This window comes from Pelodiscus sinensis, chromosome 8, assembly GCF_049634645.1.
Source record: "Pelodiscus sinensis isolate JC-2024 chromosome 8, ASM4963464v1, whole genome shotgun sequence".
NCBI lineage: Eukaryota > Metazoa > Chordata > Testudines > Trionychidae > Pelodiscus > Pelodiscus sinensis.
Window position 1 is genome coordinate 4,116,700 of NC_134718.1, and position 21,331 is coordinate 4,138,030.

The following is a 21,331-nucleotide window of genomic DNA, read 5'->3' on the forward strand; positions in this document are numbered from 1 at the left end:
CCCCAAAGGACAATGAATTTTTGTTTGCACGTCCACAAGTAAACTCTTTAGTTGTGGAATCAGCACAACAAAGATCTAAGCTACTGCAATACAGAACCGGCAACCAGGACAAGGACCACAAGAAGTTAGATTTATTCGGCAAGAAAATCCTCTTCTTCCACCTTACAATTAAGAATCTCAAATTATTCTGCTCTGCTAGCAAATCATGATTTTGACAGTTATTCTAAAGTAGGAGAACTGATGCAACATCTCCCTGAATCCAAAAGATCAATTTTTAAAGCAATAGTCCATGAAGGGCATACAATCGCTCGCACACCGCTCTACAGACTGCAATGGATATCGCAGACACCGCAGCCAGGGTGACAGCTATAGCAGTGGTAATGTGCAGGTTTTCCTGGCTATAGTCCTTTGGGGTTCCCCGTGAACTCCAACCCAGAGGAGAAGATTTGCCATTCGACAAACTAAAGTTGTTTGCGGCTACAAAAGCAGAAATTCTCCACAACAGCAAAAACTCAAGAACCACACTTCACATTTTGGGCATGTACACACCACTTTATAAATGGAAATAATACAACCGAAACAGATACGGGCACTAAAATCAACCACAGAGGCCAGGGCTGGCCTTACCATGAGGCGAACTGAGGTGGCTGCCTCAGGTGCCAGACTTTTGAGGGGTGGGGCCACCACTAGGACCCAGAGTGTAGAAAATTGTGTCTGCTGCTGGTGCATCTGTATTCTCTCTGCTCTAGATGCACTGAGATGGTGGGGTGCTGTGCTGGAGGAAGGAGGGCACAGGAGACATAAAAGGCAGGCAGGAGAAAAGATGGCATGGGGGTGTCATTTGAGCTCCCTGCCTCAGGTGCCAAAATGTTGTGGGCCGGCCCTGACAGAGGCCCTATGAATATAGCAGACCAAGGCAACGGGCACAGAGAAGGCACTCCAACCAAGGCTACCCTCCAAATACCCAGCCCTCAAAGCAGCAAATTCGAAGATGTGGTTGAGGGTCTGCAAGACCTCCCTCAAGATCTGATGCCAGGACAACACGGCCATCTCTTTACCCTCTGGTTATGTCTGTTCCTTCCACAATGTGAATCTATAACATCAGACCGCTGGGTTCTAGAAATAATTTGAGTAGGATATACCATCCCATTTACTACTGTCCCACCAACCTTATCCTCTACCCTGTCCCTCTTCAGGGACCACTCTCATGAGACCCTACTAAAATAAGATATTGATCGCCTCCTCACGATCGGAGCCATAGAAAGGATACTCAAGGAATTCCATGGAAGGGGGTTCTACTCAATTTCTTGACAGAGAAGAAAAATGGGTTTGAAGACCTTTTTTAGATCTCCGCAAACTGAACAAGTTTCTCAAGAAACAGCGTTTCAAGATGGTCACGCTCACAATGATCTTTCCTGTGCTAGATCAAGGGGACTGGTTCGCAGCCCTCAACCTGCAAGACACGTACTTTCATGTATCCATCCATCCATCTAGCACACAGACGCTACCTGCTTTACCCTTGGACCAGAACATTTCCAATACGAAGTTCTCCCTTTCAGCCTTTCATCACCTCCGAGAGTATTTTCGAAGGTACTAGCAGTTGTTGCCGCAAACCTCGGACAACAGGATGTAATCATATTTCCCTACCTAGACGGCTGCCTCAAAGGGATCATCACAGGATGAAACCGCCTCCATGATAAGCACAACCAGAGCCCTCCTCAGTCATCTAGGCCTTCTAGTCAACGAACACAAATCAACATTGCATCCAGTCCAAGACAGAGTTTATTGGCGCACACCTGAACTCAATCACAGCTCAAGCATACCTACCTTAGCCATATTTTACAACTATACAAGAAATTATAAACATGATATTTACAACCTCTACCACCACGATACTTACCTGCCTCCAGCTAATGGGCCACATGGCTGCTACTACTTACGTAGTCACATCTTGAAGAACACTTGTTATTGCACAAGGTAAGTAATTACCTTATTTGAACAATCTTTACATCTCACTTATGTGTTGGTTTCCCATTTTGTGATCTTTAATTTTTAAAGTGTCATTTAGCAGTATTAGGTGCCAGGGAACTCAAGTTCCAGCCAGTGACTTCTTCCAAGCACCCAGTAACCCTTGCCTCCCCCAAGGTATATAACTCTTTACATACAATATCACAGTTCTGTATAGAAAGCATGCCATGTGAGGTATCAGTAAAGGTTATGAACTGTTCACCCAGGGACCTACAATGTCTCATCTCCATAAGGCCACACCAGGAGAATTGTTAAACTTTTCTTGGGGACTCGGCCATGCCCAGCAGATATGCTCAGACTTGTATTCTCCAAAGTTGGAAGCCTGCAAGAGTGCTAAGCACTGTTTCCCCTTCTCCTGCCCTCTTCTCCCCCAAATTCAGAGGGCACTGAATGTTATGAATTATATAGGAGCAGGTTATTCCAAAGCAACAGGCAGCTGCAACTGATCCACCCCTAAATTAGAGTGATGTGTACACTACAGACCTAGGTCAACATACTGTGGTGGTGCACGTCCTCATCAGGAGCATTTTCACTGACTTAAGAGGGACAGGCTGGGGAGTTGAAAGCCCAGCTTCCTTTCAGAAGAGATGGGTTTCCCCACCCCACCAAGAGTGGGGAGGGGGGAATAGGCTGGAGCTTCTCATCTCTTCCCCTCCTCCGCCAAATCCCTAACTTTGCCTGCTCTGCACAGGGAACGGGACAGTCTTATCAATTTCCTGGGTGCCCTAGCCATGAAATTGTCAAGGCTGCCTGACAATAGGTAGGAGACTTCTTGCACTGGGTCTCAGCAGAGCTCAGTGTTCAAAGAACCCACCCCACCCCACCCCCACTGTCTTCTCAGTTTCACAGCAGAAAATGTGAATGACCAGCAAATATAAGGAACACAGTGTCTGCACAGGCAGTTTTTGCTCCTACCTACACCACTGTAAGGCCATCTCTCATGGCAGTGCAGTTACTATGTCGGTATAATAGGGCACTTACATCAGTAGTAGGAAAGCTGTAGTGTAGGGAGTGACATTAGGCAGCATATGTTTACCTAATTACGTTGACCTACCTGTGTAGTGTAAGACTAGAAGTAAGGTTCCCACAAAGTTACACATTTGAAAGCTTTCCCACTAGTTGGTGTCTACACATTTTAAGGGGGTACTGTCAAGTTAAATCACTTAACATTTTTCCATGGTGTTAAAAACTTCATACTATTTGCTAATAATTCTACTTTGAGTATGCCATCTTTGTCCATGCAAAGATAGTTTGCCTTCTAGCACACAGATTTGGGTTTAAACATTCACATGCAGTGTTATACATTTAAGACTAACCAATAATTTTTTTTTATAACAGCCTGTCCAGTCATACATGAATGTTAGTTCATTTGAGTAAATTAGATTTGAGTTATTCCTTCAATAAGTCCCTCTCTCTGTTCTTCATTTGGCACTACTCAGCTGACCAAGGGCAGAAGAACCTTGCAGAAAAACAACTCGACTATAATGGCTGCTCGAAGGAACTGAATGTGTTTTGCTGTAGCGCAAAAATGACACAAGGTAAATGACAGATTAATTGTTTATATTGTAGACTATATAAATGTGCTCTAAATTAAACATGAATGATTATTTTACAGTTTCCTTAAGGCATACTTGGTTATGCAATGTTAAATCATTCTTAGATGCTATAGTTGTTCCCCCCCCCTTAAGCTCATTACATATCCTTCACTTTGTAAATATGTACATCTTTTCTATTGACCAACGATTGCCAGCAGCAAATTCCTGTAGTCCCCACTTGTATCACTTGATATCATTGTAGCCAAAGTCTTCTGGTACATCTGTGTGAACAACTGTTTGATTTGTACAAGATCAATCTGTGTTAAAGAAATAAGATACAAAATAAAATTTCAGAGGGGTAGCTGAGTTAGACTAACAGAAAAAACTTAAAACAACAAATAGACTAGCAGCACCTTAAAGACTAACAAAACATGTAGCTGGTGGTTTGAGCTTTCGTGGGCACAGCCCACTTCTTCAGATGACAGGAGTGCTGAAGTCCAGATCCAAGAAACATTGAAGATCTTAGATCTGGACTTAACACTGCTGCCATCTGATGAAGTGGGCTGTGCCCACGAAAGCTCATGATACCAGAGAAATAAGACAGGCATGAAATACTTCCAATGTAATCAGTGCACAGTATGGGGTAAGTCAGTAGTAGACTGAGTCCTCTTGTGCTTCATTCCCTTGTACCCCATAGCAGACCAGACAATGCAAGCAAGGAGGCAGGAGGTGCACCTGATATATGACATCCTCTCAAGAGCTATACAAAGGGTATTATGTCAAAGCTGCTCCTACCCTCTTGTCCTTCCTGGTAGTTCTGAGGGTAGATGAGTCTTGCTAGTGCCAACACTTCAGTCAAGCTCTATGCAGATACTGATTCCTATCCATGGACAGAAATTTGTATCTGCAGGGGCAAAGGAAAAGAAGGTGCTGCTGCTTCTAGGAGCCAGTGCCCTGAGGCTGTACTATGCCTACCAGGGCTGATAACCTAACAGGACATGCAGCCATGTGGCAAGGCCCTATGCTGCAGCCTCTTGGAGCAAAGGTCCATTCCTCGCCCTCTTGTTGATGCTTTAGTGAGATGAAAATCCTCTAGGCCACGTCAACAGGAGACACATCAGGATCCCTGCCCATTACACTAAACAGGTTCATCACTTTGAAACACGAAGTAGCAGAAGAGTCTTTCAGTGAAATAACTCCTATATTACATATCAATGGAGGAGACTTGCACCATTACCCATGTCTCAGCCAGGCTCTGTGAGGAAGACAATGCATACTTCCCGACAGGGAGACTCCCCCCACAAAAGACACATAACAGGACTCAAAAAGCATCGCATCTCATCTCACTTAAATGCTAGCACCATCCTCACAAGTCTGGGAGCCTCTACTTCCTCATAACATTCAGAAACACTGAGTTAAGCTTAACTACTATCTGGGTTTGAAGCAATGAGAAGGAAGGAGACAGCCACCAAACAGGCTAAGCAAGCTCAATTGCCTCCAATCAAACACTGAAGAACTTTCCTAGTAGATGTGCATTGGTAACAAATGGACAGGTACTCCTGGGGGAGTACTGCAACATTGCACACAGCAGACTTTTGCAGGAATTAACATGTGTATGTAGAGTTTCCTTTCCCACACAGCAATTATCTGCATGTTGCTGGTCACCATGAGGGGGCTGCTGGGCCTGGCAGGGGAGAAGGCAGAGAAAGGAACTGGGCTGTCATAAGGGGTTCTTGCTCTCCTTGGAGAATTGCACATCTGTATTGATAGATACTTGCTGAGAGTTTGAAATAAATTATCAAACTAATTGCGAGTGGGGTGGTAATGTATGTAGTGTTGACAAATAACATTTTAGCAAGGGTCAGTAACCTTTTCCAATCTTCACCTGGGCAGTGCTAGGCTGCTGCACCAAGACAGGACAAGGTGCCAGGCCAGAATTGCTGCAGCCAGATCATGGCCTCCCCTCCTAGCCATGCTGTAGTAGGAGAGGAGCTGTTACCAGCCCCAGGATCAGGAGCAGGGGGACAGGATGCTGTAACGAGATGGGGGCCAGGCCTCATCGTAAATAAGTAAAGTATGTCCAAAATAAAAGATTTCACCATTGTCTTTATTGATGGCAGAGTTGGGGGCCCACACACACAAGAAGCAACTGAAACACCTCACTTTCCTAGTGTTCCAACCACATAGGGGAGAGAAGGGGCAGGAAGGACTGAGGATCAAGGGTTAGTGGATTTTGTCTAGAGCCTAGGGGGACCTGAGTGGAGCCAAAAATGAGGGGTTAGTGTGCAGTACAGGGCAGCCAGCAAGTGTGGATAGAGGTGCAGGAGAGAGTGAGGGTGCAAGGTCTGGTCAGGAAGAAGGGTGCAGGAGGCGGCTAAGCATGAGTGGAAGCAGGGGCCCATTTGCTTTCATGCCACTCCCAGTATCATGTTCCAGGCACTGCTTCTTGCTGCTTCCATTGGCAAGATTCCAGCCGCTGGGCGTAACAGAGAAAGCCTCCAGGCTGCCTGGCCCTGCACTGCCATACCCTAGCCACAGGACGGGGAAGCAGCAGCATGTGCAGCACCTGCCAGCTGTGCTTCTTCCCTGCATGCTGACTCTTCCTCCCCCCAAGGAAGCAAGTGCTGGTGTTCTAATCTTGGGGGAGGAGGACATGAGGCTGAAGCAGTAAGTTTGAACTGCAGAAGAGCCACATGTGGCTCCTGACTGAGCCATATTTGGCTTTGGAGCTAAGGGCTGCTGAACCCTGGTGTACAGAATTTTAAAAGGCTGGTATTGTAGGCAGAATGCCTGTGGAACTCCTTGCCAGAGGATGTTGTGAAGGCCAGAATTTTAACAGAGTTTGAAAGAGAGCTAGATAAAATTCATGGAGAATAGGTCCATCAAGGCTACTGGCTGAACAGGCAGGGATGGTGTCCCTAATCTGTCAGAAGCAAGGAATGGGTGACTTGAGGGAAGGAGAGTCTAGCACTTCATTACCTGTTCTGTCCATTCCCTCTGGAGCACCTGGCAATGGCCACAGTCAGCAGACTATCAACCTTTGCTCTGACCCAGTATGGTCATTCTTATGTACTTTAATAGACTGCTTTGTGAATATTTGCAAGTAAATTTGTGCAGCTGATTCTCATAGTAAGAACTATAACTGCATTGATTAATTCTGCTCCATGTAAGTGATACGAAGCATAAAAATGGTTAGGATACACTGATTTTTCACTATGTGACGTGAACAGCCAACATTTTTTAAATTCCTGCTTCCTCCTCATTTTTTGAAAACAAAAAGGAAGATTCTTACCTCACTGCGAGTGACGACAATTCTGACAAGCGTAGAGTCATCTGTGCCAGCTCCTTTCATGGAATGGTAAATCCTGTCAGCAAAGAAGGCTGGGCGATTTAGAGCACATTGCACTAAAAGAAAGCATAGTTACAGGATTCTTTTAAATAATGCACACAGGCAGGCACTTTTCACATGGTTGTATTTTACAGAATTAAATACTTGATCTAGCAGATGGTATCCTGAATGTTTTGAAACAGATCCTCTTACTGCTTTGATTCTTCCTCATGCCAAACCTGGGCAGGTCACAGCTCAGCAATTGTGTGTGTTGGGTAAGTTATATTCTACGCATTTCATCTTATTTCCTTGATGTTTGGAAACATGACTATTTTGTTACTGAATCTTTCAGTTTAAGCCCTGTTGTTATACTGGTTAAATACACACTGTTGGTGGATATGAAATTAAGTTCCACTAAGCGTGGATCCATTTTTACACAGCTTGGAACACAGGATACACCATCAATGTTAGTTGGCCAAATCACTGTATAACTCAGTTCAGCCATAAAGACAGCACTTTTGACAATTAAAGAAACCTTAATTCAATAACAAAACTAATGTAAGGGGAAACTTAATTCATTGGGTAATTGGTATGGCGACAAAGGCTGTAAAATCACCATTAATCAGTTAACAGGTTAAACATTAGGTAACCTAATGTTAACCGACTTAGCAAGATGCTCATTAGGTGGCCGGTTACCCATTCACATCCCTGACACTCAAAAGATTTTTACCTCTTGCTTAAGTATCAATGGAAAATTACCACCATCCACTGGCTGTGAAACATCTCTGTTCAGTCCTTACTGGATAGAGCTCCACATCATAAGAATGCCAATTAACAGGCCACCATTAATTTCAATTTAAAAAGTTCTCTCAATAAGCACTGATCTTTTAACAGTGTTTCAAATGGAGCAGAGTTTAGAAGGGCTCTGTATAGCAAACCTGGAGCACCAACATCAAGGGTGGCTGGAGGAAGGTCACCACCTTGCATCAGTGGCTGATACAAAGAAAGAATGGATTCTACAAAAGACCAGCAGTTTGGGGCTTTCTAAACTTTGAGAATCCTTTTTCAATAAAAAATGCCAAATCCATCATGCTAAGGGCTCTCCCCAGCTCAGCGCTGTGAAAAATTTGTCACAGATGGTAAAAATGATTATTGTAGGGGAGGGGCAGAGCTGGGGACATCCCAGACTAGGTTCCCACTGCTAGTCCTGGCCCAGGCTCGGGAGGAACAGCCTCTTTCTATGACGGGCCATGCCAAAGCCAGGTCAGACCCACTTCTTGGAACCAACCCCAGCTGCAGGAAGCTCCGTGGCTGCTGGCTGGGACGACAACTGACACAGGCAGGAATCTGCTTGAACAATCCCGAATGAGGGAGTTTGCTGGACCAGGAGAAGTCAATTCTGGTCCCCCTGCCACTGGTATCCCAACCCAGCTGTGTTCCCAGCCCAAGCCACTCCCTCACCTCACCACCAGCTCTACTTCCAGCCCTTGCCAGCCTGGCTGGGCTGCCGGATGCGACTGCCAGCTTGGCCTCCCTGCCAGGCTCCCGAATACTTCCAGTTTAGAGAAGTGGAACATGTAGCTAATTTGTTTTGAGTTAATTGCAGGTATTGACTGTGCTTAATTAATAGCCCTAAGATCTTTACATCTCCAATTAGTCATAAATACCATTTTTAAAAGCAAGAAAAGTCTGTTACCAATAGTCTTCAAGCCATCTTCTACATTTCCAGAAAACTCCCGGCCAATGCTGCTCAAGAGATCACGATTGGCAATCTGCACATAACAGTTCAAGGGATTAGGGGTTTTCTTGTTTCAACGTGTGGGGATGGAAATGGGGGCAAATTCAGTCCTGGGATATGCAGAGCAAACTCATTCAAAGTGAATGGAGTTTCACGTGTTTTAACCCCAGGGTTGAACTTAGTTCATAATCATGAATAGAAGATTATGAACAGAAGAATTTCTACCTGAGAATATGCTTCAACTGTAGCTTTCAGTTGGGGGAAACTTCTGGTTGCCAGAATCATGTTAAAGCAAGACTCATCGGTTCCAAGCTTCCCTTCACCAGCTTGATAGAGGCGCTGAGCATCTTCCTGAGCTTTCTGGTAGTTCACAGATGGATTCTCATCCCTGTTGCCCTGCAAGAGAAGACATTAGCTGCTGAATCAGTAACAGAATTTTGTGTTCCTTAGCATCTCTTACAGGCTTACCGAAAGGTCATCTGGTTCAAACCGGGAAATTAAACCGTGAAATCCACTCTTTCTTGGCAGCTGTTTCCTTAACTGGAGGCAGGATGGACATGTACAGGACCAGGAGTCAGAACTGCAAGCCTATCTATCACCCAGCTCAGTCAAAGACACACTATGACCCCCCCCAAATGTTTTTGTACTCCTTTGTAAAAGGAGAGTTCTTCCCTTTATTCAGCTTTGCTGCTAAGAGGAGTGCCTTAGTTATTTGTAAAGTGCTTTGATATCCTCAAATGAAAAAAGTCATATGGAAGTACCAAGTATTATGCGTATTGTGACATATGGTGATTGCTCCAAATCTCTGTCCACTCAGCCATAGATTGTCCTAAAATAGCTGTTTGGCTATAGCATATTGGAATTCTGAATTCAAATGTATTTCAGGCTCTTCAGTTATTAGAAATGGAAGACAAGATATACTCATTCGATCTTGAAAGGAAGTAGGTATTAAATTCCTTCTAGCTGCCTCTTATGAAGAGGCATATGCAGTCTATTTTCACTTTTCTGCCTCATCCTGTGCTTTTAAGTGGCAATTTGAAAAACATGCCTTCTCATTTATAGTGATTTCTTATAAGGTGAACATAGAAAAATGGCCTGAAACTGTCCACAGAGCACAACTTAAAAACCTTAAGTCATCTGGGTCAACAGCTCTGTAACTTGGAATTGTCTCACATTTTAGCCCCTGCAGCTTATTAATATTTAAGCAGAAAACATGGGCTAAATTTTCACTTCATTTTTTCTGCTTCTAGCTCCACTGGTTGCAAAAAGACCCTTTCAAACATCAATGAATGCAGCATTGTTGACTTTACAGAGAAAGGCAAAAATCCCCAGAAAATATCTGTGGTCGTTAATGGCAGCTCTCACAAGGTGACATACATTCAGGCCCACCGGTGGGGCAAAGGGGGCAGCTGCCCTGAGGCCTGATGATTCAAAATGGACTTGAGGCTCCCAGCTGCTGCCACCTCTACTGCCAGATAACAGAGCCTGGAGCCCCAGGCCCTTTAAATCACAGCTGGAGTGCTGCACTCTGGGCAGCTCTCAGTGCTTCCTGGGGAATGGGGGGTCAGGATGGTATGCACTGGGCAGCGCTGAGGGCTGATTGCCCCAGCCCCACCCCTTGTGGGAGGCCCCATCTCTTCCATGAGTGCAGCGGGGCCCCCGGATACACTCATGATGTCATTAAAGTGGAAATGTCAATAACTGTAAAACAGCTAGGGTCAACAAGACAGACATTTGCTGTCAGAAGAGGTGAGGAAGGGTATCAGTGTGTCTGAGACTTTATGGAACTGCAACAAGGGAAGCATCCATTTTCATCAACCAAAGAGGGGCGTGCATTTACCCCTGCCCCCCCTCCCATTTTCCGGTCCTACAAAATGCAACACTGCTAGGAGTACAAACTACCACAGGACATGGCTTGCTGGCTTATAGCCAGTTGGGGAGGGTCAGATACCTGCCATGTCTGTGGAAGATACTGGTACTACTAACACTGAAAAGTGCCCAGTGCATCAGTACACTACATACGTCACACAATGGGCAGGCTCCCTGGCCCAGCTGAGTTCAATGATAGTTGCACTATCTGCATGGCGCACATAAGGGTATTAGAACAGTTGGAAGACTGAGCGGAAAACTAACACTGAGTGGCAGTGAGTTTTAAGCTGAATGCCTACTTAGCACACTCCCTTGGCTTCTCTCAAGTCTTCTATGTATTACAACAGTCATATTAGGAGATAGTTTCTGGGACTTGTGTTTCAGTACACGATTCCTACTTTGTGCCAAACCATAGTTTGGTCTTACATTGTAAGAGGGACTGCACCCTACTAGAACCATGTTCTTGAATGATAGAAGAAGTCCCCAGACTCCAACATAATTCAACACAGGTATGCAGGGGCAAGATTAGAAAGGCAAAGGCACAAAACAAGCTAAATGTGGCTACGCATAAAGGGTAACAAGAAGATGTTCTACAACATGGGTTTCCAAACTGGGGTGTGAAGAAATTTCAGTGGGGGCGCAAGGCGACCCAGCCACACATACCTCCGTCAATCCCACCCTAAGTTTTGCTGCTTTTTTTTTGTGGAAGGGGGGCATGAGGGTTTGTCAAAAATCAAAAAGGGGGCGTGATGCCGAAAAGTTTGGGAACCACGGTTCTACAAGTATATTAGGAGCAAGAGGAAGACCAAGGACAGGGTAGGCCCACTGCTCAGTGAAGAGGGAGAAACAATAACAGGAAACTTGGAAATGGCAGAGGTGGACATTAGGAAAAACTTCCTGTCAGGGTGGTTAAACACAGGAATAAATTGCCTAGGGGGGTTGTGGAATCCCATCATTGGAGATTGTCTAAACTGCTCTTAACTGTCAGGGATGATCTACACAGTGTTTGGTCCTACCGTGAGGGTAGGGGACTGGACTCAATGACCTCTTGAGGTCCCTTCCATTTCTATGATTCTAGAGTACTGTAGCAGCAGTCTAGATAGGAACAAGTTATGGTGCAAGACCAAACACCGTGATTTAAAGGCATTCATCATGCCTATAGTGCTGTAACTGGTTCACTCAACTCAGTAGAAATTCCTGGGTAGAAGGTACTTTTCTTTCCAACCTCAGGGCAACCTTATGTTGTCAATCTGCTATAAAGACATAGTCCGGTGCCACATAACTACTTACAGAAGCTGGCTCTGATTAGGCATACACAGACAATTCATTCGGATAATCTCGCAATACTATTCTTCAAACTATAAAAACATGGCAACTCTTTAGAACCAGTTTTTGTTAACTGTAAGCATCAGATATGGAGCAATAACTCACTCCACTCTGCATTTTGTACTGTAACAGCAGCTTTGGTTACCTTACAGCTTTAAGTATCAGAGGGGTAGCCGTGTTAGTCTGAATCTGCAGAAGCGATGAGGAGTCCTGTGGCACCTTCGTCACATGCATCTGACGAAGTGGGTCTTTGCCCACGAAAGCTTATGCTCCTACACTTCAGTTAGTCTATAAGGTGCCACAGGACTCCTCATCGCTTCTTACAGCTTTAGTTTCCCAACAAACTCAGCATTGTCCAAAAAAGTGCACTGTGGCTCACCTGGCACATGGATACAAGTAATCGTTCAAAGTGTCCTGAGGTATCTGCTCTAATATCCTGTTCAATGTCTCTTCCAAATTCCGTTTTGTAAGTCCTGACTATGTTTTGAATTTCCTGGTTCGTCCTCGTACAAAGAATCTCAATCAACACTCTCTCCTGAGTGCCTGCTCCCTATAGGAAGAGAAAGAGAAAATATTAATGCAACAAAATCTACTTACCTATCTTCTTTACAATTTTCTGTGACATTATAAAAATCAACTGTTACTTTTACTGTCAGTCATTCATTACATTTTGCAACCACTTTTTAATGTTATCTAAATTGAAAGAACAGCATCTGTGCCTCCCTTCTCATAATTCTAAATCCTCTCTGATCTCTAACGCAAAATTTAAGATGTGGGCTTGAGGTTGTTTTTTTGTTTAACAACTGTTGAGTTAGTAGTTGTGAGAAACAGAGAGCATGAACAATGGGCTGAGGCACAGTCAATTAGAGAAAAGGACAATTTGAGAGAGGAAATTAATATTCTTAACCATTAGTCGTAAGGGACGTCGAGAAGTAATCTAGTCCCACCCCTTGTGCTGAGGCAGGACAGTTGTTGGTCTAATCTGTTCTTAAAGCCCTCCAATAATTCGGATTCCATATCCTCCTTTAGAAGTCTATTCCAGTGCTTAACTATTCTTAAAGTTGGAAGGTTTTTCTTCATAGATACCCTACATTTCCCTTGCTGCAGATTAAGCCTATTACTTCTCATCCTACCATTAACTACCTTATTTTATATTGTGAACTAACAATCCCCTTCTAATACGTACTTTGAAACAAAGTATGACTTACTAAATCAATATTAGAAACAGAACATGTGTATTACGAGTAGTTCCCCATTCCACATGTAGCATCTCCACTGGCATAAGTGGGAGCGTCATTAATATGCCCCTTTTTAATCCATACAAAAAAACCCCACTACATAGCAAATTGTGCTACAGGCCTTCTTCGCTATGCCTAGACTGCAGAGCTTTTCTGGGATACCAGAAAAGCGCTGCCGCGTCCAGGGAACATGTCCGCTTTTTTGGAACAGTTTCTGAAAAAGCAGGCGCGTTCTTTCAGCATCCCTGTATTCCTCTCAGTGAAAGGAATAAGAGATGTTCCAAAATAGGGGTTTTTTTCCCAAAATTTGGCCCAACGTAGATGGATTAAATTTCAGAAAAACCTCTTCTGAAGAAAGAGCAGAAAAAGATTACAGTTCACAATTTGAGTATCTTTTTCCGATATAACTGCAGTCTAGACGTAGCCCTTTTCATGGTCACCCTTATCCCTCTGCCTTTATTATTTAGAAGGCTAAGCTCTTCAGGGCAGGGGCCAGTTCCTACTGTTTGTAGGGAGCTTATCACAATGTGGGGAGGAGGGGGAGATGTCTGATTAACTGGAGTAGGCAGAGCCTCTGTACCATAAGAGTAAATCAAGGACGTCTCTTTCACCGGCCCTAAAACACATCTTATTGAACCCTATGCTGTTCTGTAGAAATATAATTTATTATCATCATCACCACCACCAGCTCACGAGTTAAAAATGGAATTTCTCAAATATTTCCCCTCATCTCTATTAACATCTTAACAGCACGAACAATTTTATGAAAATTCACTAACCCCCAAGTGACAAAGCATTATTACATTTTTGAGAAGTCACTCACAGAAAGATACTCTGTTATCCTTAATGCAGTTTTACTTTGTTCCTTTCCACCCCCCACCCTCCCCCAGGTGTATGTATATGTAAAAAGTGCTGATTCACAGGATCTAATCTGTATCTTTGTATGCATACAGGAAAATAATGAATTGCATACTAATTAATTTGTGATCCTAAAAATGATAAAATGGTGCTAGTGCTGCCTGATGGTCAGTACCTGAAATAGGCTTTAAAATACCAACTGCAAATTAATGAGAATAGTTTTAATTTCTCTGCATTCCACAGAAGGAAGGGTTTTGACCCTTTTCATTTCACAGTGGTGGTGGGGTCATCAACAGATATGGAGTTTTTCCTGAAGCCTCACTTACCTATTCTGTCAGCAGACGTTCTAGCAACAATGCAGCCTGGAAAAGCAATCTAAAAGCAGTGAAAGTGTAAGAGTTGACTTCCCATGTCACATATTAATTGATCTTGGCTCTTTAATATGACCACTTAGAAGTTTCCTGTTCTGCAGCTATATGGTAATCTGTATAGACAGCTAGAAACTATAAGTAAACGAATTTGGATGCTGATATAAAAGTTACTGAAATGTCCAAAACCCAAGAAGTTCAAAACCATTTCCACCACTGTTACTTTCTACTGACTTTGTTCATAAGACTTGCCAAAAGGACTCTACACTCAGAGCTGTCTTAAAGATTTGGGACTAGTCAGCAGTTACCAAAATTGTCACGTCTTGTAAGATAGGAGGTGTCTAATTTAGCATTTTATTCATGATAAAAATACCTTCATTGCATGACGTAAACTCCAGGCATCATAATAGGTAGGTGGCATGAACAAGGCTAGGATCAGTTCTTCCATGTTTCCACTTAGTTCAGACTTCAGATCTTTAATTAAATCCTATCCAATTACAAAAAGAAGTAAGAGGTTCACATATGTAGCACATGAATAGTGTGATAATTAGGAAGGGGTTGAAGACGCTGTAGTTAGATGTTCAGATTTGCTGGAGGTTTTAGGCTGGGGTTAGCGTTCAGGTGACCACTCTAGGCATTAATACTGCTTATTTAAACTGCTGTAAACGACAAGCTGTCTACGCAAGATTTTAAGAACAAAACGGCAGAAGTATCACAAAATTAGCTGATTTTTCAAAAATTCCATTATTTTAATGAAAAGGATGCGACATCGTGCAACATCTGCTCTGATAGAACGAGAAAATAGGGTCATTTGAATTCTGGATCCAGAATTCAAACAAACTCTGCTCCCACAAAATTCAAAAGTTGTTTGGATTAGAGGTGGCAAAACTCCAAGCTGTATATTTTGATTATGTACTAAAAATAAGCTAAGTCTTGGTCTGTTTTTCACGTTAGTTTCAAATACCACATGGCTTTTATTCTTTGGGACAAAGTATTGTAGTGAAGTAACATTAAGTAAAATATACAAATTGTCATTTCACTGCTGGATAGCGCCATGGTCCTGCAACAAAGCAGCTCTGTAGCTATTCAGGTTCCATCTACAGCACTCACCCTCAGCTATACACTTCATGACTGGTAAATTATTGAAATATACACGGTCATCTATCTGCCTTCCATCTAAAATCGGATACAGGGCTGCCTTTGCTAGTTTATTATGTCCTCTCAAAAAGGAAAGTCAGCCTATAGAATTCCTGTCACAGCTGAACCTGTGCTGTCTCCGAGTTGCATCTGTTGGTGAAAGCTGTATTGAAGATTGAATAGTTCACCCATTAATTAACAGAGACCTTGCTCATCTTTACAAGTGTCACATCTAACCTCTCCAATTCTGACAGACTCCAGGGCTCTTCTTAACTGAAGGCGCTTTATCTTTAATAAAGAAACTATTATCAATTTCTAAGGCTACTTCTGCACTGGCTAATGAATGACAACACCTTTATCATTCAGGAATTAAAATGACACTCCCCCAAAAGTCAAAAGTTTTGCCTTTGACAAATGTCTATGTGAACACACTTTGTCAGTAGGAGCGCTCCCCTGAAAAACAAAGCTAACACCACTCATTGTGGGTGGAAGTATTTTGTCAGCAAAAGAACCAACGCACAAGCTATACCATGCAACTTTTAGTGACATGGCTGAGAATACAAAGTTTTCAACACGCTGAATAAACACTACTTTCTCCTTCTGAATTAATTAGATTAATTCACTGATAGCAGTGGGGTCATAATTGTTCTAATTCTCCAATTGCCCATAAAATCTTTTAGGAAAAACAGGGTAGATAAAAAACTTAATCTCAACCATAAGACATGTAGAAACATGTGTTCTTCCTTAAAATCAAATACATTTGGGCCTTCTTTATTGTTCAAAAAAGACAAATCAGCACAGACCCAATTTTATTTTAAAATGTGTTATCTAATCTTATCATAGTACTCCAGTGAGGCTTAATCAGTGCTGCTTAGAGATGAATTATTTCACTTGGTTTATTCATTTCATATTGAAACTAACATATTCTAATACCTGCTTGAGTGCAACATTTTTATAGAGTTTGCTTAAACCATCATAGAGCAGTATCTGAGTTATACAAGCTATGTTATCACCACCTCTAATAGGTCAACCTCCATGGTCAATTCCTGGTTCGCATTTGGTACAAAATTCTATTTACTTCTGTAGTAGTTCTGGCTGAGTAAGGACTGTAGAGAGACTGTCTCTCTACTACGTAAATAGTTTTTCAAGGAACACTTTACATTGATTCTTGCTAATTTTATTATATTGATTTCAGAATTTCTTTCCAGTTAATTAAGAACTTAGTCTGTATTTTAATATTAGCTACCAAAGTAGTCTATGTGTCTTCCACCGAGGTCTAATTTGAATTTGATTATGTTCTGCCCTTCAAATAATAAAAATAAAGGAAACCATGTTTGGTTATGGAAAGACACTACTTGAAGAAATCCTGCCAATTTGTTAGAGTGGTATTGAAGTTCCCAAAGCTACTGGCAGAACAAGAAATGTAGCTAACTATATACAGAAATGTAAAAAACAATTGTCAGGTGAATTCCATCTGGGACTAAAATACCAGGTATCACTGTCAATTTGTTTATTGGTTAGAAGAGCAATCAATGTACATACCTTGCCATACATAGTCTTGAAAGCAGCCTTAATTTTTTGCCTTTGATCGTTGGAGCGATTGGCCACAACATTAATGATAGCCTGCTCATCAGTTCCTAGGAAATAAAAAGTCAAGTAGTAAAAACATATTCCTCCAAAATTGTCAAAATTCTGAAATTGTAAAATGAACAAGTACGATGTTTATTTGTCAATGATTTGTGTGTGTGTGTATAAAATAAATACACTTACAAGGGTAGTTTTCAAAAGCATCAAGAGAGAATTAGGAGTCTTTATATAGAACTATAAATATTTTACCGATGGGTAAAATATCTATTTTCAATTAGAAGAAAAGGAAATTGCCTTTAACTTCTTGGCTCAATGAGCATTAACTCTGTAGTAATCACTAAGTATAAATCTCCTTCTTACCAAATCCCTTCATAGCTTTGCGCAGTATTTCGGCATCCCTCCCGGCATCAAAGTTGGGCGCCGCTTGAATTGTGCCCTGGGTACTTTGAGTCATTGCTGTGGGCTAAGAATGAATGAGTTATGCATTATCAGTCAATGTATATAATGCAAAGTATTAATGTAATGTAGCATTAAACTTTACACTTAATATTTCAGAGAGAGAGAGAGAGAGAGAGAGAGAGAGAGAGGAGGAGCTCGTCTACTTTTCCCCCATACACTCCTTGGAAGGGGGGGGGGGGGGGGACTCCTAATCAAGTTAGGAAGGCCTTGTATTGCAATGAGCAGTCTTAGTCCACTAGTGCCACATTAACACTGGTTTGCACAGTTGCATTGCTGAGGAGATGTTCTGAATGCAAACTCAGCGACAAAACTTCTTTCCAATACATATTGCTGATCTCCAGGGGGCATTCTGAAGTGCAGCACTTCCACTGAAGTCAGTGGGCTTTCCAAACAGACCACATGCAGAATACTGAAGAAAGTTTCTATGTGGCTCAAAGACGACCACGTGACTTGCTTTTAGAAACGTTCTATGCAAGAAGGAAAGCCAATAGAGTACAGATCCTTTCACAAGCACACAGCCTAAGTAGCTGCCTTGTGCACTGGAGTTTCTGTAGGGGACTGACAGAAAAGAAAATCTCTCTCAGAGCACACTGCATCTGCTATGCTACTAATTCCCTTGTCTGGCCATGTCAGCCACCATTCAGTCCACAAAATGGTGAACCCACCAACCCTGTTCCCAATATTTCCCTGGCCCACTCCAATCTGTCTGTGATGGGGCATTCAATTTTCTTCATGGAAATATGCTTATGAATATGAATGACGTACCTGGAATATGCATATGCAAAATACTTCGCATGAGATATCATTGGAAAGATTGTAGTCTACTGAATATGATTATCCCATTTGTATGCACGTATCATTTTTGTAGACCACGTTAGGGATAATGAACTGTGTAATAGAGCTTAAACTTCCTGTGAACCTGTGGGTCACCCAAGTATGGAAACAGGGAGCCTTGCAGAGACATGACCATGTCAACTGATGCTGGGATCCATCTTGGATGCTGTATTTCCCCACAAGAGCAGAGGGAAAGTTCAGACTGAACAGAAATGATTCCCACCTTTTGCAAAACCTATTTAAGGGTGGGAGTGAGGTAATCTTGGTCATCAGTACTCCCCAGGTACCCCACCCAAAATGACTGCTGGAAACAATTAAGACTGAGCCTGGGGAGATTGGGCCCAGGCTGGAAGGATGTCTGGCCTGTGAAGATTATTAGAACAACTTTGAGGTTAAGCTATTACATGTAACGAGTTTATTTAGTGCAGGGGTGTCCAAACTTTTTTCAAAGAGGGCCAGATTTGAAGAAGTGAACATGCGTGAGGGCCGTCCCCGCGCACTCAGCCCCAAGGCAGAGGGCCCGCAGGGTCGGAGGCGGGCGGAGAGCGCAGGGCATGCCGGCCTCATGGCGGCCCGGGGGCAGGGCGAACCCACAGCCGAGCGGGGGAGCGGGGCTGCGGACATGCCCTACAGGGCAGACTCTAGGGCCGTGGAGGCCATGGGCGGCGGCGGCGCGGCTGGAAGCGGCACGCTGGGCGTGCCAGTTCAAAAGAGCGCTGGGGAGCCAGGAGAGGGGGCGGAAGCGGGGGCCGTATTAAATTGGAACACGGGCCGCAATTGGCCCGCGGGCCGGACTTTGGACATGCCTGATTTAGTGTATCAAGCTTAGCTTGCATGTTCAGTTTTATTTTCCTTACTAATTTACCTTGTTGTGTGTGCTTTCTTATGATTGCTTACATCCTACCTTTTATACTTAATAAAATCATTTCATTAATAAACCCAGTGGAAATAACTGTTATCGGGAGGTGGGGGGGGATAAGGAGCGCTCTGTACGTTGAGAAAGAGGGCAAATTTCATGAGCTGTACAGCTCTCCATATAACCGGAGATGGATTTTCTGAGTTCAACTCCTAGAGGGGCTCTGTGCTTGAGTGCAGGGACAAGGTCTCCCACTGTGCTGCTTACTGTGTGCCCCTGCAGCCTTGGGGGTGTGGCCCTACACCTGTGCTAAAGCAGGATGGAGAGGTAGGCTCAGGAAGATAGGGTTACGAGATCCCTTCCCCAGGATGTCAGGGGAAGCAGGCTCAGTGGGGTCTAAGCACATCAGGTGATAGTCCCAAGGGGATTTAGACCTGTCACACTGTCCCAAAGCACACTAGTAGTCCAAACAGAACTGTGTTCTCTGCTGTGCAGTCCTCACACAAGGCAAGTGATTGCACCAATTCCACTGCATCTTTGCACGACTATGCTTGGCTGGATGGGGAATGCACAAGATATGTGCCCCAGCAAAGGAAAACCATGGCTTCTTGCAGGTGCTTAACATGAGATTAAATTTAAATGTTTTCTCATCCCCTTAATTGAAAAATTTCACATAATTACTTCTCATTATAATTTCCTGAATGAAAATGGGCAGAGCCATTTGCCCAGCTGTGTTAGAATGTATTATTGGCAGTAGGGATGAGATAGTGTACATGTTTAAACAGTTAACCGATAAACCTAGGCTCATCAGTTAATCTTCACAGTCACACACAAGACTCCTCCAATGATGTTGCCTCTGTATCAGAGGCAGCGGTGCAGGGTGGGGAGATGCAGCAGCTCCCACAGAGCCACCTCTCCCACACCGGCAAATGTGTAACCACTGAAAAATTCAGTGGTTACAGGTTTACCCAAAAACACCCACCTTTAACCTCCTTAATTGGCAGTATAAAATGATAAAACCATGAACAAAGTGTTTTCCATTCAAAGGAAATTAGCCATTTTGCAAGGCTGTCTGACACAGTAGAATAAATTATTACCTCTCATGCCAGCCAAACTTTCCCCCAAAAGATTATTAGTTAAACTGATTACAAGTAACCAATGTAAGTACTGATTTTGATACATTGTGTAACTGGAAATAAAAAGAAGCCATTCATTTTGAAAACTTTCAGCCAGATCCTGGTCCCCATCAATACCCTGCTATAACCCACTGTTCCATCCAAATCAGAGGGAACATCAAGCATTTGTTATTCAAAAACAGCGTTAGACACATACTGCACTATTTGGTAACATCATGATACTCAAGATCGCAAAGAGAATCTGCCTTCCATGGTTCCTATCAGCTCAGTACCTTTGAATATATGGAAATGTTGCCTCTCATAACAGGTCCTCTGATACCATAGTGTGCAACACATACAAGGCCATTACTAAGCACATTGTACCACTGTCTGCAGAATTAATGCCCTCTGCTCTCCTTCTCTGCCCTCCACCCACCCACAGAGAACTATTCCTAAGAGACAGTATTTTACATTGCTATCCCCCAAACATAATTGTCATTTCCACCATGCAAACTGTAAAGTGCTGCCCAGCTGTATTATGAAAATAGTATAACACACACCTGAGTAGGCACTGGAGAAGGTACTTGTCCACCAGGGTATCCCACTTAAAAGAGAAAGTTTTTTCTTAAAACAGTGTTATAGTGTAATGTATCATCTTATTTCATAATGTATCACTTTGCACACACAGCCTCTGGTTTTACACATGAAGTTGCCTATATTAACTCTTGCAGAACCTCCAGGAATGACTAGCAATAGCCAATAAGCCACAAAAGTGCTCCAGTGTACACGGTGGTAAGAAAACATCTGGAGTACTAAGTGATTTTACTAGTGCTGTGGAAATTAGTGAAATCTCTCCCTTCTAAATCCCTGCTCCCTATGACAAAAGCTAGGAAACTCAGAGCTAGTGAACAACCTGCATTCTAAATGAGCTCTGCAGGTCACTATTAAATATATTCTAATAACTGACTAGAGTGAAGAATAAATCACTTACAAATGTCTTTAATATTTAAGTGATACACTGAGAATTCTAAAAGCAAAATAAGACCAAAGTAATC

General features: G+C 43.0%; 1 protein-coding gene across 4 annotated transcripts in view; it reads right to left on the reverse strand.

The window, feature by feature from the left end:
* Positions 1-3,571: 3,571 nt before the first annotated feature.
* Positions 3,572-21,331, reverse strand: part of ANXA7 (annexin A7) — a 32,470-nt gene continuing 14,710 nt past the window's right edge. For all 4 annotated transcript variants that reach the window (XM_006135914.4, XM_006135913.4, XM_075935715.1 and 1 more), the window contains exons 5-13: positions 20,837-20,880; positions 17,373-17,475; positions 16,968-17,062; positions 14,662-14,775; positions 12,204-12,374; positions 8,855-9,025; positions 8,588-8,663; positions 6,856-6,968; positions 3,572-3,880 (exon numbers count right to left, since the gene is read on the reverse strand). In XM_006135914.4, the coding sequence (XP_006135976.1) occupies positions 3,758-3,880; positions 6,856-6,968; positions 8,588-8,663; positions 8,855-9,025; positions 12,204-12,374; positions 14,662-14,775; positions 16,968-17,062; positions 17,373-17,475; positions 20,837-20,880 (1,010 nt within the window). In that variant the 3' untranslated portion in view covers positions 3,572-3,757. The remainder of the gene's footprint in view (positions 3,881-6,855; positions 6,969-8,587; positions 8,664-8,854; positions 9,026-12,203; positions 12,375-14,661; positions 14,776-16,967; positions 17,063-17,372; positions 17,476-20,836; positions 20,881-21,331) is intronic.